This window comes from Perca flavescens, chromosome 13 (genome assembly GCF_004354835.1).
Source record: "Perca flavescens isolate YP-PL-M2 chromosome 13, PFLA_1.0, whole genome shotgun sequence".
Classification (NCBI taxonomy): Eukaryota; Metazoa; Chordata; class Actinopteri; order Perciformes; family Percidae; genus Perca; species Perca flavescens.
The window spans coordinates 16,440,542-16,460,348 of NC_041343.1; the positions used below are offsets into that span (position 1 = coordinate 16,440,542).

At 39.2% G+C, this 19,807-nt stretch overlaps 1 protein-coding gene across 2 annotated transcripts in view; it reads right to left on the bottom strand.

Moving 5' to 3' along the window:
• The window catches only part of cadm2a (cell adhesion molecule 2a), a 234,078-nt gene that overhangs the window by 50,578 nt on the left and 163,693 nt on the right, over positions 1-19,807 (bottom strand). Inside the window, exons 2-3 of one of the 2 annotated variants that reach the window (XM_028595314.1) lie at positions 18,724-18,750; positions 7,399-7,548 (exon numbers count right to left, since the gene is read on the bottom strand). In XM_028595314.1, coding sequence (XP_028451115.1) covers positions 7,399-7,548; positions 18,724-18,750 — 177 coding nt within the window. The remainder of the gene's footprint in view (positions 1-7,398; positions 7,549-18,723; positions 18,751-19,807) is intronic. The other variant, XM_028595315.1, reaches the window with a different exon arrangement.

Here is a 19,807-nt window from a genome sequence, read left to right on the forward strand (position 1 = left end):
GATGACATAGGGCCCCAAAACTGTCCAATACATTATTAACGTTTACAACACTTGGTGTGTGGATCCCACAACAGCTAAATGGCAATCTCTTTGTCCACTTCTTTCAGACCAAGGGAACCAAAGTGAATTCAGGGTCCAAAAAGCTTTTTCCAGCTCAATATGAGAAAACCTACGTCTATTATCACTAAGCTGATGGTTTTGTGATTCATCTATCATATATTGCCAGAGTCTCACTAAAATCGCAACACATCACCATGTAGCTGTATTACGGTGTGCTGTGTAGGCATACAGAACATACCTACATATCTAAATTGGCTGCATATCTAGCAGTTTTCCTACGGCTTCTTTCCATCATTAAAAGAACCAGGTGAGTAACCATAGTGTGTGGGCATGTGTGTGTATGAAGGGTAATTACATTTGTACATTAAGGATGTGTTTATTGTTTTGGCATACAGAGTGCATGCATAAGCAAACAGTCATGACTCCAAACTCACTCACTTTAAGGTTATCATGTTTGCACATTTCACTTAGCCATTTTATTCCCCCCCCCCTCCCTCCTGTCCTTTCATTTTCCAGCCTTTCCACTGGCCTCCCCTCCTTCCTCCCCTCCCTATCCATTCGTCTATCCAGGGACAGTATGTATTAGAATAGATCCTTGGCAGGTGTTTGCTCATTCAACTGACACACTTTTATAATGAGAAAAGTGCAAATTTCAGAATATACATTCAGCTGCCTGTGTGTGGATGTGACTGTTCTCTTTTTCTTGTCAACAACCCATCTGGAGACTTGAGCTGGTCTGTGTATGTGTGTGTGTGAGTGAGGGTGCGATAGAGAGAGAGAGAAGCAACAGAATGCAATGTTTATTGAAAAGCTTAATGTATATTCTGTATCTCAGCCGTTTCTCAACCTCCATTACATGTTATACCTTTCCGAAGGCACACCAGCTTTTTAAATGTAAAATGTGCCATACTCCATATAGTAATTGGCTTGTGGAGATTTTCTCCTGTGACAGAAATGATTTCCTTTCATCAGTTTCTACCTGCCATGCCGAGTTCAGTGGGACACCTCCACCAGCCCTACTTCATTAAGTCCTTGTGAGAAGCAGGTCAGTGAGGAGACAGCTCCTGCCTATAAACCCTATTGTGTTTTGCAGAGGGATACATTTTCCCCCTCTGGCTCCAAAATAGAAGAACAAGCGCCTTGGTCTATACAGAGACTTTTCTAGGATACCCAATACAGCTATCCTTCAAAAATGACTTTGAAAAGCATTTGAAAGAAAGTGGACAGTGGTACAGCCACATTTTCATTTTGAAAATCTATTATAAAATATGGTTTCTTTTCCCCCAAGTCTGTGCTCTAGAACTTTCTACTGGAAGAGAGAAAGAAAAAGCCTGCCACTAAGAGTGAGCTAATTATTCCCATTTGCCTCAGGTATTTTTCTCTATACCTCCTAGATGATAAGTGGCTCTACTAATAAAGGCAGTAATTACTGGATGTATTGCTTCATTTGACAATGTAGTCTTACTCTTTTCAGCTGTACAGCGGAAACAAAGCTGACATTTATCTGACACCAGTTTCTCTGATGCATAGGCAACACACTGATCTCTGCCTGTAATTATTATACCTGTCAGCAACTATAAATACATTGCAAAATATGTAGAAAAAGCTTTCTTTTTAATCAAAAGCTGAATGTTATACTCAAACAAAGACATGTGCAAAGCAAGGCGACAAAGAAAGAAGACGCAGAATGCTCAAGGTCAAAGAAAAGTTTGCCTGTGTCTTTCAGAGGTGATAACTGCGTCTGAAAGCTCTCATAAAATGCCTCCTTAATTCCTCCCCTTTATCCCACCAAGGCCTACATTCCATCTCCTTTTTCCTCTTTTTCTTCCTCTCATGTTTTATGGTGCTTGTCTTGGGGAGAGGGGACTTGTTAGGGATCTTTGGAGATTTACAGTCAAGTTTTTTTCTATCACAGAGAACACCGTACCAATCTTCAGGACGATATGAAAGGATGTTTCATAGAGGCACTCTTCCAGGATAAAAAACAGACAGCTGTCTCAAAAGTTTAACTTTCCTGCTAAGATTAAGTTTTGAGAGAAAGTTCTGCTACGTGTTTAATAAAAAGTCTGTCAGGCATTTCTTATTTTGTTATTTACTTTGGAAAACTTTTAAAAGCCTATCCCCTAAATTGCTCAGGCACAGATACCCTGAATGCATCAAAGCTTTCATGGTTGCATACTGGAGAGGTGGAATGCTTGACATTTCACATGCACACACGTACATGTGCACTTAGATACACACACACAAACACGTGCTCACACAAGCACAAACAGCCAGCAAATTGATTCAGACAGCTGAATATTTGACATCTGAGGACCAAATAGCTTCATATTTAGCAGCTCAGGGCCTAAAAACGAGCAGTTGGCCCTTAGCTGTTCACCCAGAACACTAATCTTAATGTTTAAACAGATTCAATCAATCTGCAGATGGCACAGTGAAGGCAGAGATGTCCACCAGGTATAGGAGACACTTTGGTAATTTTGCACCTTCCTTACACAAACAATTAGGGATCAACCGATACTGTTTTTTCAAGGCCGACGACACCAATTATTATTAGTTAATAAAACCAATAACCGATATGCATACACAGTGAAAATGAAAGATTTTGGAATGTTACAAAATCCAACACAAAACTTTGCTTTATGCAATTATTTTATAAATTAGAAACTTTCAACATCACACCCAGTAAAAGGTAGTCAGATAGTGTTGTGGGTGGGACATTAAGTCAGACTCAGTGGTGAGTCAAACCGAAGCAGAGGGGCAGACACAGAGCTGTAGCGGAGCCAAACTATCGGTTATCAGGCAAATAAAGTAGAGATACAGATAATCTGCAAACTGCCAAAAAACGCACCGATTGTCAGCCAGGGACAATAATCGGTCTATCTCTACTAAAAATGCTGCAGATAACAATTGTACTAATGAATCAATGCATGTGCGTGGTGACTCACTGAGTTCAGACTAAGGTTATATTCACAGTCATTGTGACCTTTTGATGATCGTTTGTCTTTTCCATGAAAGAGCATGAGCCAAATCCAATTGCCTCAATTACATCAGAAATGAATGCTCAAAATTTTCATTTTTAAACATAAATCAAGCATTTCTTTAGAATGCTGTCAAACACTGCATAACTGCAATCCATGTTGATGTTTGGATTGTCAAATTGTCATGTCAGTTGTATACAAAGAAATCCTGATATTACATACATATAAAAATACAATATAATAAGTAATTCCAATCATGTTTTTTTTTTTCATTAAATTAACGTTTTGATTCCTTCGAAAAGGAGACTTTTAGATCCAGCAAGGGTAAAAAACAACAAAGAAAATGTTATTAGATAATGTAAACAAGGGGAAGAGTCGCCAGTACATGCTGAACCAGTCTTGTGGTAAATGTCCTTATGTCAGAAAGTGAGTCAAGACTGAATACAGATGCAATCAAACCCAAAATAAAACCAAGACTCTTGAAATATGCCCTTGAAGAAAGAACAACCGCACTACCATGAAGCCAGTCGTGTTTTATCCTGCAGAGCACCCATTCTCTAATGTAGTAACCACTGACACCCTATCTGAAAAATATATACAGCATCTTTTGTTTCCATACATCTGCCGATACATGTGCCTGCTGCTTTAGCCACATTTTTGACAAATCTTTATGCTTTCAAGTCTACCAAATGAGTGCTGTTAATCAAATACTTTATAATAAAGGACAGGTAAACCACAATCCTTTGCAAGACTTCGGAAGGCAGGGGTGGACAGATAATGAAATAAAAGGGAAAGAGATCAAGAGAGTACTGTAGGTTGTCCACTAAATAGGCCTGCTAATTTAGCCTGGAAAGTAATTACATTTTGGTTCTATCTAGTACGGAAATAACAAATACATTGCAATTATGCCTTATTGCTACATTTTTCAGTCCACGAAATAAAGCTATTATAAGTTCTTGAATTACATGAAAACAAAAGACCAATTTGTAAAGAAGTATTAGCCTCTTTCTTATACATCTTATAAAAGAGAGAATCCCTCTTGCACAGTGCTCATCTTTCTCACTGTCGAAGCTTAAGTCCCTCTGTGGTAAGTGATGGAAAGGACATAATTGGCTACTTTCGGGACAATGACTTATTTGAAATTCGAACAACTCTTCACAGCCATTGGAGCACCTTTGAGAGGATGGAAGACAAGAGGAGTCTATTTCATCTGACTAAACGTCTTGGAGGTGAGCCTCAGCCTTGGCATTAAACAACAACAGCGGCGAAACCGGCACCACTCAAAGGACTGTAATGAAGTCAGTTGCTGCATTTGTCTTTGAAAAACAATATGTTTATGTTCACTTTAATAGAAGATGTAAGTGACACTATTGGAGATACAATACATGCAGGCACATGTGCACAGACAACAGTCTGTTGAATTAGACAACAAACATTATAGATTCATCTGATTTTTTTGGACAGTTGCCAGCATATACAAAAGTCTGTAATATGAATCTATTCTGTATGATATACAGTAAGTGGAAAATATAAGTTATCATTTTTTCAATAGACTGCAATGAATAAGTCACAAAAACCTTCATTTTTTTCCACTAGAAGAGACATTTTCAGCACTGCCTTCACAAAAGGACAACATTTTAATTATTTAGAACTTGAAATGTTTTTACATAAATGAAGATGTTGGACTTTATATACATCATTTATTGTATGTTGCCATAAAGAACAAAACCAGATATTCTTTCATAACAGAGCAATGTATGCAAAAAGTTGGCAAATTGAGGTTGTATTTTTGAGCAACTGTGTGCCCTAATCCCCATCTTCTTCTTCCCAACAGGCAGCAAGGAAAATTAATCTGAAACCAACTGTGCTCAAAGGTGTTTGCAGCTGAGACATCTCTCCTTTCTCACAATGCCAATGGCACTTTGGAAACACTCACCATCTCAGTGCTCCCATCAGCATGTGCATCTGAATTTGCAACGTTCAGCAAGACAAGTCCCAAAGCACACACATGTATATGCACGCACGCCACACACACACACACACACACACACACACACACACGCACACGCACATGCATGCAATTTTGGGGCCACTGTAGTATCCCTTTGCTTTTTTGATAATAAGAAAGTCCTTGGCTGTTTTTTTATTTCCAATCTCTGAGCTCTGCACTGGAAATGCCATAAAATAGAACCCCAAGACCGACCCCTGGTGTGATATGGAATAACCTGCAGTCATCAACTGTTGAATTTAATGTTCAAAGCAGCTTTTTACTGCTGCTCTTTCCGGTAAGTGAAAATGTGAATGGTTGAAAATGGAAATGCTTTGCATGCATTCACTCCCAGTATGCAAAAACACCTACAAACACAGACGCACATGAAAACACACACACACACACACAGTGTACGAACACACAAATGGACAAGGCAGCCCAGTGGGCAGACGGATAATGGAAGAAGACTGTATAAATCCCATATGTGCTTAATCCAGACACTTACAAGAGAGTGTGATTCATACTCTATTACACTCGACTAATACAGCTGAGAGAGGCACAGGGCACAATCATTTCAGCAGGCATGGACCAACAAAATAACAGCCATGAATCCTCTTTATGGAGACTTTACTGAAGAGGGTGTAAAAGGTCAGGAATAAAGCCTTTGTACTTATTAGCCATTAACATTAACATTGGTGGCTTTGTGCCACACCCACAATTTGTGTGTGTGTGTATTTGTTAGTTTGTGTGTGCATTACTGTCTGTGAATGTGTGCTAAGATAACAAGGGTTTGCATCCGTTTAATGAAAGAAATGTCTCTGCAGCACCGTGCAGGTCTCCAGTATATAAAGTGTTTATTATTCAGAGCTTGGAGTCTTTTTTGCAGATCACATGATTCTCAGGCCCTTCTCTCTGGAAGGAAGTGGGGTGTCAAGTTGATGAGGTTGTTAACTTCCTATATTACAAAACGTTCTAATATTATATACTGCATATAAATAGTTTAATAAAGACAATGCTCAAGTTACAGTCATTTTTTGCTTCATTTATGTTGCATTCTTACATATCCAAAATGTCATAAGTTTGAACTATTTGTTTAATTAAACACATTATTTTGACTGACAGACTTATTTTGATCTGCTCCCTTTCTAAAACATTAGTGAACGCCTTCCCATTGGGCATGTTTACAGTACTGAATTGTGAAATCTTGGGAAATAGTTAAACAAATCTTTTCAAGTCAGTATTGTTGGTGTGTCAGGCTCCACTATTGTGGCAATTCTATACAGATCTAACCTTCATCGTTGATGTTTGCGCAACAAAATTCTATTGTAGTTATGCTGACACCATCAATTACACACAAGGCCCTAATGCTGTACCATTCAAGGCTCAGGTGATTGGATTTGTTCTTTTAGCTAAAATTTAATTCATACTGCACTGTCTGTGCTCGATGCAGTATGGTCTAAGTACTACAGGGTTGCAGTGAAGGGCACTCGCACACTCTAATGTTCTAACTTGATCTGAAAAACAATATGAAACTTTCGAGTATGCATCTTTTGATTCAGATAGAAAAGTATAGGAACAAAAAAAACTAATTTGACCCACCACTTCCTTTCAATGGGATGTAATCAACCTGTTTCAAGGGTTGCCTGATCATGAGATGGATATACATCAATAACAGCAATCACCAAAGCTATGGCAGCTATCTACAGTACAACCTTCCCCTGCTGATCTTGAATTCCAAATTACACCAGTATTTATCCTTTTCAATTTTACAACTATCAAATATACACAACACACACGTCTGACACTGAAGTAAAATGGACTGCATACAAACAAACAAACAGAAACATTCAAGCTCCCAAATTGTTCATGGCAGGTGATGATCACCACTGGTTATCATGTTTTTGGCAAAAGCAGTTAGAAAGAGAGCTGACCATATTTGTTCTCAAGTGTTCTCGTTAACAGAGGGGTTTGTGTTTGTGTGTGTGTGTGTGTGTGTGTGTGTGTGTGAGGTTGATGGATTATTGAAAAATAATAATAGCCACATCCAATCCATCCCAAGAGGAAAGGTGTGCATCTTTTTCTATGTACTGTGAATGCACTTGCTGTGAAAGCAGAGCACAGGCAGGAAAACACAGACACATGAAATGTGGGACAGATGCTATGACACAACAAAGACAGCAGCTTATTCAAGTGACAAACAAACAGGAACACGGAGTGGTTTTTCCATGTTGCTCTCCAGCCTAAAAAAATAATCCTGTTTTTGTGTGTTTTGTGCATTTCTCAACTACCACAAACTTAACACAGGGAATACTTTGTAAGACTGCATCTGTTGTGCGGCTCCTGCTGTCTGTCAATCTCCAAACTCACCTTTCTTGTCCCCGAAAAAGAGGGTCTGCTGTGCTGGGTTTGACCACTGGAGGGAGGTGTTGTCATTATACTCCACACGGCAGGTCATGTTAGCCGTCCCACCCTCTGTCACCGTCATATTCTGAACCAGAGGGTATTGACCGCTGATGCCTGTAACATGACACATTAGAGACACGTGTAAGAGGAGAAGGATCAGGATGCATCAGGAGGGAGAGAGAGAAAGAGAAAGATACGGAGGTAGACAGAGTGAAACAGATGGTGAATTTTTGATTGCTTGAATTGTAAGGTTGCTTTGGTAATTAAATCTGCTGAAAAGATTTCAGATGATCATATAACATTACAACTATAAAGGTAGACTAAAAAGTAATGTGATTTTTATCCAGTTGGTTCATAAAGATGTACATAAAATAAAGAGAATACTTCTCATCACTGGAGGAGCAAATCAGCCCCTCACACTACAGGACAAAGAGAGGAAATGTGGTTTATGTCTTAACACCTTAATTAAAAAGTGAATGTTCAGCCAGGATGGCCACACTACTGTGTGCTAAATTGGACGCTAACATAGAAAACACAGGGGGCATTTTAGCCTGTGGTACCAACCCTGAAACCTCAGCTACACAGGGAAGAACAATAAAAACATTCTCATTGGACTTGTGTGTGCTTGTATGAATGTTGGTGTGTGTAATGCCTGCATCCAATGTGAGATACAGACAACAGAGCTATATAATTATGTGTGACCTCGAAGTCTGACTGGAGCTAGTTTTCAGCACCATGGACAGGTCGCTTTTGCAATAGGTTCATCAATAACTGCCCGCTAGTTTTCAGAACTCTGGACAGCTCACTGCTGTGTCGTGTGTGTGTGTGTGTGTGTGTGTGTGTGTGTGTGTGTGTGTGTGTGTGTGTGTGTGTGTGTGTGCGTATGCTTTAGTGTGTTAGGCTGTGAGCAAGTAAATAATAACCATAAATCTATCCCTGTCCCTATCCCCAGAGGACATGTTTTAAAGACTGAATAAAGGCTTAGGTAAGACAGATTATTCATTCCAAGCTAACTCTCCCATCTTAAACCACCATCCCCCCAGGAAAGGATCATAAAACTGAAAAAGAATAGTGTATATATATAGATATATATATATATAATAAAAAAATAAGAAATATTTACACATACATTTTTAAATTCCATTCCTGTGTCATTATGTTTGATACATTTCCATTCAAACGCTGTTAATGTAATACATCTCATTCAGCAGGCAATTTTGTGTGTGCCTTACTGCAGTTAATGACTGCACAGCGAAGATAAACAAACCCTCAAATAGCGCTTGTCTGCAGGTGAAGCAAACCCCATCACTGACAGACCTGTGGTGAAGGACGTGTTGAAAGGGGAGAGGCTGAGGTGAAGGAGGGGAGGAGAGGTAGAGAGAGGTAAGTCAAGGAGCACGGGTCATTTCCAGTGCTGATTAAGGCCTTCCGAGGTTAATCATGCATGTGAGAGATAGAGAGGGAAGAGCAGGGAAACGGCGGAAAAATGGATCTGAGCTATGGGAGGGTAGGAATATGTTTTATTCATGAAAGTTTTGCATGAGGCATGATCTGCCAACGATTTACCGTTCTCCTGCGCCTGCCCTTGCTCTCTTTATTACTTCCTCTGTTTAAATCACTTACTTTTTTCTCATTTTTCTCACTCACGCAGTTGGGCAACATACAGCCCAGTGTGATACATTTTATTTCCTTTGTGCTGGCCACAAAGGGAAGTTAATGGTTAACTACCATACCATTTTGGCAATGATGATTTTTCTGTGAGGTTCTGCACAATATGTAGTATATAATTTTAGCTCATTACTGCAGTGGATGTGTCACTGTAAAATGTAATTGAAGCTGGAGACACTCTGGGGATAACGCACGCTTGTTGTCAACTTTGTACTCATCCCGGAAAATATAATCTGCTAGTTTGTTCTGCTTTTGACAAAAAAAGAAACCTAGAGATTTGGGTGATTAAATGTTACGGCAATAACACTCAATGCTCTACACACTACAAGTGTCACACATGAGACCCCACATCCATTTGTAAGATAAGTTACGTTTACTTATCAGGATATAGGCTACAAATTGTTATAGAATATATTAAAGTTTCTTTTCACCTTCCTTTTCCTTTTATCCTCTCCTCTCCCTTGGCACTAGTGTCTATACAAAGTTACAATAGTCCGGGGATCCCTCTGCCTAAGGCCTGCATCGGTGTCTGGTGAAACACGTCCAGTGGGACTGAAAGGGCCAAAGGGGCCACAATGATGGTTATATTAGAACAGTGCAGTGTTCTTTGCGCCTAATTGGCCAGTGGAGTAGGTTCTTCCATTCTCCCCACTGGCCACCCAGACCTGATTTAAATGTATCTCCTGGGGGAAAGAGGCAGCTGTTCTCTCTGATTTTCATGTCTAAATTTAGGTCCTTCCCTTACTTCACCTCCACGCTTTCTCCTACTATTAGTTTCGTGCTCTCTCTTTTCCAGTTCACATCCATTCCACTCAATTCCCTTCTCTCTATTCCTCTCTCTCTCTCTCTGTGTCACGTTTCCTCCTCTAGTTGATCCCTGAAGGGTGGCATTTCCACTTTCTTTGTCTCTCATTTTCATATTCTCTCTGTCTCCCGGTGCTCCCCAGTCTTTCAAATTTATCTTGATCCTACCTCCTTTCTTGTGCTCAATTGGGCTCTATCTCTCATGAAGAGTAGGGTCAGTTTAATTGCCCTCCACTTTGACTGACATGCCAAGGCTAAGCCAGGTCAATAACATACGTATGTGCATGACATTATAAAGTAATGACACAATGAAATTACCTTTGCTTTATTTAACTTAAATTGGATATATGCAGTATGTCACCATAAATGCCATTTAGCAATGTGAGGCTTGAGTCGTTTAGGATGGTGACTATGTAATGTGGGCTACAGCTGCCTCTAAACAAATAGCAAATAATTATTTTCTTAGATAGATTCTCACACTTTACTGTTCACACAGCTGTCTCCCTAGATGAGCTGAATCTTAAGATTTAATGGGACCACTCAGTACCCTCCAGTACCCAGTGTATGCACTGGCTGATAATCAAAGCTGGTGGAAAAGCTTCCCCACGATCACTTGGACTTTTGCCTACCACACAAAGTACTGAATGCAATATTTGTTAAAAGACCAAACTATGACTTATGCCAAAAGTAGATGCCTGTGAGGCCAGTAGAGATATTCACAGGACACGAAGGAACATTCAGACAGACAGTACCTGTTGCCAAAGCAAACTACCGGACAAATAATACTGATACGAGCATCCAGGATGCTTCCTGTCTGCTCTCCGACATGACCTTTCAAGCAAGAGCAGCTGAGTCTACTAACCGTTCTTATTTAGGCATTCAAGAAGCAGAGAAAAAGAGAGAGATGCAGGGAGACAGACGGACAGCCCGGAGCTACTGACCTTTGTAGCAGGACTGAAGCTCAACTGAGCTGTAGAGCTATGATGTATGGGCTTGGAATACAAGAATATAAAATGGATAGAGGCAGTCCACAGTTTTGATTAGCCAATTCACCTATTAAGCTAGTCGAACATAAATACCTTATGAATGCAGATTCAAGATTTCATCCCTGTAAATTGGAATTCAAAGCATTAGTCTTGTTTTCAGAATACCATCATTTCTATTAGATATGGAAACGTAATTAATCTCTGAGATCTGGGAACACAGTAATGTTGCTACATTGACGCAAGAAACAGAATGCTACAACAATCAGGCAGGTTGTAAACCAGTTAATGGCAGGTAACCCTAAAAGTTAGTGCACTCGTTAAGTTGACTAATAAACCGTGATTGCAACATACTGTTAAGTGCATGCACTAAAGTAAGAAGAGAAGGTCGAAGATTAACCAAAAAAGGTGGCACAACATTATGCAAACTGTGACAGATGTTTACAAAAGACAGTTTGGGTCATGATCCTATGTTTGGCTAACCTTTGGGTTTGAACTAACCAAGAACCAACTTGCAATACACCAGAAGTATCCTGCAAATATTTAAGCTTGGTGAAAATAACAATAAACAGCATTACCTTATAGAGTAATATTTTATTATTAATGTGTTTTAATACATGTTTAAACTCAAGGTAAAAATAAAAAAGTGTTATAAATACATGCTGTTGTTTTTATAATACAGGAATAATCAAGTGTTAAACACAACCTCAAGTGACTCACTGTTCAAAAAGCATTCCCCTCAGACGATCACGAATGAGATGCAGCAGATAACATGACAGCTTTGCCATGACCAGTAAGTGTCTATAAGGTTACACAGGTGGTTACGCAGCTGGATACACCAGCTTCTCAGACTGAGTGATTCTCAGAGTGTCAGGCAGCAGGGTGGCCCAGTGATTGGAGACCGTACAAGGTCGAGAATTTGATCATCTCAAGAGCTGGTGTGAATTCATCAACCAGCCATGTATCCTGTCACAGCGACCTTGAGCAAGAAAACAACCTACTCACTGGTCTAGAGCAACAGCAAAATGTTGAAAACAAATATGTACTGATTTCCAGGCAGATTTTTTTTTTGTTGTTGTTCTGGGCGAGGACCAATTTGAGCCGGTAATATGGAACACAAAATGTTAGTAACTTCCTGGAACAGAAGCTAGACAAGACAGTGCATCATCACTCCCTGCCCTCGCTCTGGGACTCTCCCTCCCACTGTGACATTTTTCACACAAACTCTTCTTTTTCTCAGGAACATGTTATACACAGTGCATCTCAAATCGGATTTATCAACATGTCATAACACTATAACACCTGAAAAGGGAGCTTCCACTATTCACATTAAAATTAAATTGCATGTCCCTGTGAAATTTCTTTTTTTTTGCCAGTGAGACAAAACTAGATACAATATATGTCTTTTTAAACAAGAAAGCAAAGGGGGTTGCAGTACTGCCACTTACAGTTTCTTTTAAATCTTTTCAAAGCAGAGGAGAAGGTGATTACACATGTCAACAGCCAGACCCTCAAGTTTGAGCAAGCCAGCCATTAGATAAGTTAGTCTTCTCTAAATCACAATATTTTGTGCTAAAGGAGTAAAAACAAAATTAAAAGCATTTAAAGCGGTTTTGTTTGGAATGGGGATACAGTTACATTTAGGTTGCCTTCATTGCCAAGTGAAAATATGCTCAATTTATCTTCCATATATCTAAGGATATATGCATTTGCCCATTTGATAAACTTAAATAAGCTGTTTGGATATACCATCTGAATATCAATTCATGCTGCAACTAACTGATAACTAACAATTCACAGGATGTATACATGTATGTGTAATATATTCCGTTCATAGACACCATGCTGGGAGAATAGGTAATGATGCGTGATGACATTTCTTTTTTAAAGTTTAGTGACATTTAATAAACTGAACTCTATGAGTTACAAATATTCAAATAAATCACATTATTATGCAAATAGCCATAAATTGGGTAATTTCTGGTTCTTATAACTGAAGTGATGAAACCTATTTTTTGTTCTTCTATGCTTTGTTCTGTTTGTGTTTATGAGTGAATTTTATGTTAATTTCTGTGTGTGTGTGTGTGTGTGTGTGTGTGTGTGTGTGTGTGTGTGTGTGTGTGTGTGTGTGTGTGTGTGCGTACCTTCATAATCTAAACATGCTCCTTTGACAGTGATATGACTCCTGCTGTGAGCAAATTGAATGCAATCCCTGCAGAGGGTGGAGCTACCTTTGTATTCAGCACTGGTGTACAACCACCTCAGGACAGTCATTTCTGATCTGCAGATATGAAATTAATTATCCGGCACCAGAGAGGCTAGCTATGGCAGTGCTGTTGTCATTTACATACAGTAATTAGACTGGGCAGCTGTTGGTGCAGCCATCACAAAGTTGACGTCCAACTCAACATCTCACCTACTTCTCCATGGAGATATTAGGTGTTGTTTAAGTGCGGCATGGAGTGACAGTTTGGTATGAATTATGAGCTGTCAGAGGGGAGAATGACATCTTTTGGCTTGTTTTTGAGATTTGGGGGAGGGTGTTTCTAGTTGCATCTGGGGTGTGAAAGATGTTAACAGACGGTAATATAGTGATGAAAAAACATCCAGGAAGAATTTCTCTTATGATAGCACCTTCTTGTGTGTACAAAGCACTACAAGAAACACACATGCCAGAGCACACAGCAATTTCTGTTTTTTGTTGCTGAGGAAAAACTACAAATCTTATATAATCATTTATGAAAAGCTCATTTCAAATTGGTGACCAGACACGCTTCCCATCATTTGCCCAGTATTCCTGCCCTTGATTCAGCCACATCAAGTTAAAGGGCAGAGATATAAAACTCTGCCCATTCTCTGTGTGTAAGCTACCTCAGTTCAAGCTCGCTAAGTCCAGAATGGCCAGGGTCTCACTATCCTTTCTGAGCCAAGGGCAGACATATCATGGTTTTATAACAGAGGCAAACCTGGCCTTCATAAAGACTCCATACACTGCTTCCTTCCAGCTGGCAAAAGCGAGCAGAAGAAGCTAAGAGGAAAGGTGAGTTAGGGTAAGGAAAAAAGTACATATTTTGACAGATAAGTGAAAGCAAGGAAGGATGGACTGGAACAACTGAAGTGCAAAAATTAATAATATTTAAAATGCTTCCTTCTAGCCAAAGAGGATCTGTTTCTCACGCTCTCCGATATGGTCAAGCAGTGGGAGAAACAGGCATTTAAATTATGCTGAACCTGATTTATACACAAACTGTAAGCATGCATAAGTGCATTTCTCAGTGTACTTTAAATGTTATTTTCAATTCTCATAAAAGCAATCTCAGTCTCATCTGGTATATTTTCAGTGCTACAAGGACACAGAAGGCAAAGCTTTGGCTACGTACAGTATATCTAGGTTCAAATATTCCACTCTATTCCCTCTTTAAATATAAGGCCCAGCAATAGCAAAGCAATATTAGCAGTCATACACATGCTTGCTGGCTTGGTAGTTTTTGTAAATTAAATGTCATAAAAGCATAAGGTCAGGGAAATCAGATTTTTTAGTGGTGAAGGACATTCTCAAATGTTCTCAAACTGATATGGAGGAGAAATGCACTTGACTTCTTTTTATCACAGAAAGCAATTCATTTTTAATGCTTTCATACGGGTGAGGGCGGAATGATGAGGGTGGCATTCACAAGGGAAATCAGACTAATGATTGCTGCCACCAAAAATTCCCAAATTCCCCAAATCAACATGCCATAGTGTGATTTTCTAATGTTTGGTGATGTGTTGACAGATACTGTTCATTTAAGAGTGATCGGGGGAAACACTTTTCACCCCAGGGAAGATCTGCAAGATTCAGTGAACAGAAAGTGCTAGTTTTAAAAACAGGTCTTATCATTTGGCTCGTGTGTCAAGCTGCAATCCTCTTTTACCACAACTTCCATCCAGGGCAGAGTTGACACTGAAGATCTTGTTTCAAAGCAAAGCTCAGACTAGTCTAACCCAGCATGAGTACATAATTTGAGAAAACTCTTATATCAAAATATCTTCGATGTCGACAAATAAATGTCCATAATACACACACACACACACACACACACACACACACACACACACACACACACACACACACACACACACACACACACACACACACACACACACACACACACACACACACAAACACATACCCTGTACAAGTGCCATACGGTATATCTGTGTGTTGTGTTTAATGAGCACCTCGTGCTCATTTGCATCCCTGATTCCTGACAGGGAAGCCATTATGTTGTCACATTTTCTTGAAATAACACCGATTTAATCTTACACCAATAATAATAATAATAATAAAAAATAATAATAGTGTAGTGACAGGTTTAATTAATCGTTGGCGCTGTATACAGTAACCAGCTGTACTATATATACATTTACAAAATAATTTATGCAACAGGCACCATTAAAGCTGGTGGTGGAAGTTTTTGGCTTTGTTGGGCAAACATTCCATAATAATCTTTCAGCATATTGTAATGCAAGTGGTCTGAGAAATGACTTCTGCATCTACTGCTTGGCTAGCTGTTTTCAGGCTTTAGTAAAGCTAGTGTCACAGGGGACTTTGGCCAATCACAGGTCATTTTAGAGAGATAGAGAGAGCATTCCTATTGGCTATTCTGCCGATGCAAATGCACGTGCACGTTACTTTTGGCAAAAGTTCTGTTTACCATAGCCAAGTGCTCAGGACTGCAGTTAATTCAAGGCTGACCTATTAGATAAGAGACTGTAATGTGATCAATCTATATAGTACATATATAAACCAAATTGTGTAAAAAAGTAATCCAGTTTATTGTATGGAGAGGCAAAATTTGCTGTGAAAACAGCTGGTCTGCTTGGGTTAGCCTTTAGCCTAGCACAAACACAGGCTTGTTTGTCATGTTTACGTTTCCTCTCACAGAGCCTCAGCCGTCCCCTTCTTCAGAAGGCAGCATGAGCTGCGGCACCGCCTACTGCTAGAGGTGTGAATCTTCACTGATCTCCCGATTCGATTTGATTACGATTATCATGTCAGCGATTCAATTTGATTCAATATCTCGATGCATCACAATGCGTCAAATCAATTTTTCTATTAAAGCCATGAAGAATATTTAATTCATGGCTTTTCAAACTTCAAAAACAAAACATTCTGCAGTGCTCTAATACTAAATGATTTTAAATTATGATTTGATACTGTAAATAAAATTGAATTAAATAAATTGGATACATAAAACTACAGCACTGAGCACATGGCACTTCTTGAATGTGCAAAACATACCAAAATATGTAAACAGAAAGGTTCTTAGGTCTACATTAAATTGTAAACAGAAATAATCGATTATGAGCCGGCCGATTATCGATGCAGCATCGTTCATGTCCACGATTTGATGCATCAATTATTTGATTAATTTCAACACCTCTACCTACTGCTGCCAACCAAACGAGGAGACGCCAGAGGTGTTGTGAGAGAAACATAAACATGGCAGACTAGCTAGTGGTTTAGCAATTCGGCTAAACCTAGTCACTGCTGCTGCTAATTAAAACTTAATTAACTAAAGCGTTGAATCACAGTGTGTCATCTCAAAGGGCTTTACAAAGAAAACGGGACAGTTATTCTCATAGAATTGTCAATATATAACAGCATGCCATCTGGATGAACTGAATCATTTGTACTTGTAAAGGTTACTGCATGAAGCCAGTGCATGCCCATGCTCGCCTAAAGGGAGGAGCTAGACAGAACGGGAAAGGGAGAACTCCAGGAAGAGGTCATACTCTACTTTAAATTCTACCTCCTGCGGCTTTAACCAGTCACTCAGTCCTTCAGACACATACAGATCTCTCTCTCTCTCTCTCCCAGGCACACACACGCTGATGAACTGGTGCTTTGAGGTGAAATGAGCCTTTATCTGCCCACTGATCAGCATGAATCTTATCTGGCTTGTTATGTTTTCCTACCAATAGCCTCATTATAATGGTGAGAGAGGCAGGATGGAGACATGTGCTTGACTCTGATCTACACATTCTCTGTTCCCCTATTAAGAGTGCAATGGATTTCCTATACTGTCGCAGTTAGATAGAAAAGGATGATAGCCAGGTAAGGGTGGCCTTTAAAGAGAGGAGGGTCAACAGTGAATGAGATGGAGATCTTTTAGTCAAACACATGCAGCTGAATGTTGGCCCGGAGAGATGGTTTAAATTAATTACACATTCAGACACAGCAGGTAGACAAGCTAAGTGAAGTGTGAGGGGAAATGTGATGTTGATGCTTTTACTACTGTACCATTGCTACTACTGGGTATGAGGAGGAGGAGGAGGAAAAGGGAGACAGTAGTGTAGGATTTTCACATGAGCAATATACAAATCTATCACTCCACAATAGGCAAACTTTTGAAAACAACAAACCTTGCTTAAAGCTTGAAATGCAGAATGATTTACGGTTGTTTGTACAAAAGCAAAAGTTTTATCAGAGCAGAAAACTGCGGTTAATAAACAGAAGGCCAGCTACCCACTATGATTTACATTCTCCCAAGTAAACGCCACTTATTTAAACATGGGTCTGCTAGGAAAGATGCACCACATGGAAAAGTGGTGGAGAGTGCTCATGAACGACAAACAAAGGCAGAGAGTGTTGTGCGTCTTCTCAGGGGAACACTGTTGACTCCGCTTGATGAGCATGTGCAGAAAGAATATAGATTTTCTGAAAACAGAAAGTAATTGGAAAGAGCATTTAGTGTACACAACACATTTTTATCTGTCGAATGTATTATATATATATATATATATATATATATATATATATATATATATATATATATATATATATATATTATTTTTTTTTTTTTTTTTTATAGATGGGCCCCTTGAGATCAAGGTGGTTATATGTGGTGCTATTATTCTGATTATTTGCACTCCAACACATTTACATTTGGACACATATTGTTTATATGGTCTACCTTTATTTTCATGCTTGGCTCAGATTTGGATTGTTTAAAGAAAACACTTTATAACATACTACTTTACTTACAATTACTTTATTACTCCCACCCATAGTTAAAAATACTGCATTCCACCAATTTAGTGATAATACAATCTTATGTGTACATATAGCCAATCCCAAGTTTGTTAAGTATGCCTCTCTGAGCTGATGTCTATCATTTCATTTGACTTATCATCAAATCTCTGCTCAGAAATGTGACTGTATTCAAGGCCTGTGTTTCTATAATCATTAGCCAACTATGTTAACTAAACAGAATTAGATTATATTCATGCTTGACTAAATCCTTAGTTTTGAGAGGCATATTTACTGAAGCACACAGCTGAATGAAATCAGGTTATCTCCTCTCTAATAAACACTCTCTCCTCTCTGACTCTCTGATCTATAATCCGTTCTCACTGCCATTTTGCAGACACAAGGAATACACAGGGAATGATGGAGAAGATTTTGATCATTGTAATTTACTACCACCTCTCCAGTGCCTGGTAATGGTAAAGGGCAATATCACACAGTTAAATACTCGATTATTAATATTCCGATCTCGGACTGACTGAACTTAAATAATTAACACGCAAATATGAAGAAAGTAAACTATAGCTGAATATAAATTAGCTTTATGTTGTAGTTGTGCTTCCATTTTAAAACCCACTTGGATTTTGATAAAACAGTGCATGTGTGGACAGAAAAACCCCTGTTTACAAAAATACCCATGTGACTAGGCATCAGTCAATTATAAAAAAGAAAAAGAAAAAAAAGAAGTAAATTCTGTTCCACTAAGGTTAGTCATGTAAGGCTGAGTTAGAGGCACAGCAGTGAAATGCAGCCACAACTCACCTCGAGCTTTGCCTTTTGAAGCCATCACTGGAGTCCCCAAGTAGACAAGAGGGGTTGGATGGACAGCAAGAGAGGCAGATGCCAGAAAACAGAGAGGAAAAAACAAAGACAAAAGACAGAGCAACTGATTAAATAACTGTAGGAAGAACAGTGTATCTGTTGCATGTAAGCAGAAACAGCATTGTCTTTATCTTGAATGTCAATCACGAGTGGTGAAACCTTTCCAATCGTTCAACCCTGAAAGAGAATGTCTCGATTTTGCTAGTTGTCATATCATCTGGATCATGCAATGAAGCTTGTTGCTTTTTAATGAGCTTGCAAGGTCCATACGGATATGGGCATACTCTATATATCATGTCGTTGATTAGTGAATGCGGTGGGTCATTCAATTTCTCTTGGAAATTACAGACTTTATGAACATTTTACACTTGCTTATCTTGTTTTCAGCTAATGCCTGTATGGCTTCAGTTTTACTTAAAGAGAGTAATGATTTGTCTGTGGCGTGTGTGTGTGTGTGTGTGTGTGTGTGTGTGTGTGTGTGTGTGTGTGTGTGTGTGTGCATGCTCATAGGACTACAGTATGCATACAGACACTGGTGCACCATCATATTATGTTGTGATTGACAGCACTGTAATCAGAGAGGAGAAGAACAGACAGGACAGTCGTCTAGCAGAGACTACGCCATGGGAGGCTTCAATGAACAGCTCGATGCAAACCATATAGACCGATATGTACAAAAACAAAGGGAACCACAACACAGACAACCTGACCAACAACAAGAGCGTCACCTCTGAGACTTCCTGCAGGTAAAAACACAGAAGAGAGCCAAATAAACAAAATAGATTGTCTATTAGCGCCAAGTGTGTGTCTGTGTATTTGCGTGTGTATCCCGAAGGAATGACTCTCATGCTTCACACACGGTGCTTTGCCAAATTGATGGATCTATTGGAATGCCTCCAGTGAGCCTGAAAACCTGTACAGCTCTAAGAGACAGTGCCTGAAAGAAAATAAGAGAGGAAGAACAAAGAGAATATAACCGCAGATGCTGAGTCTGCAGGTTAGAAAAAATATTGTGCTTTCTTTT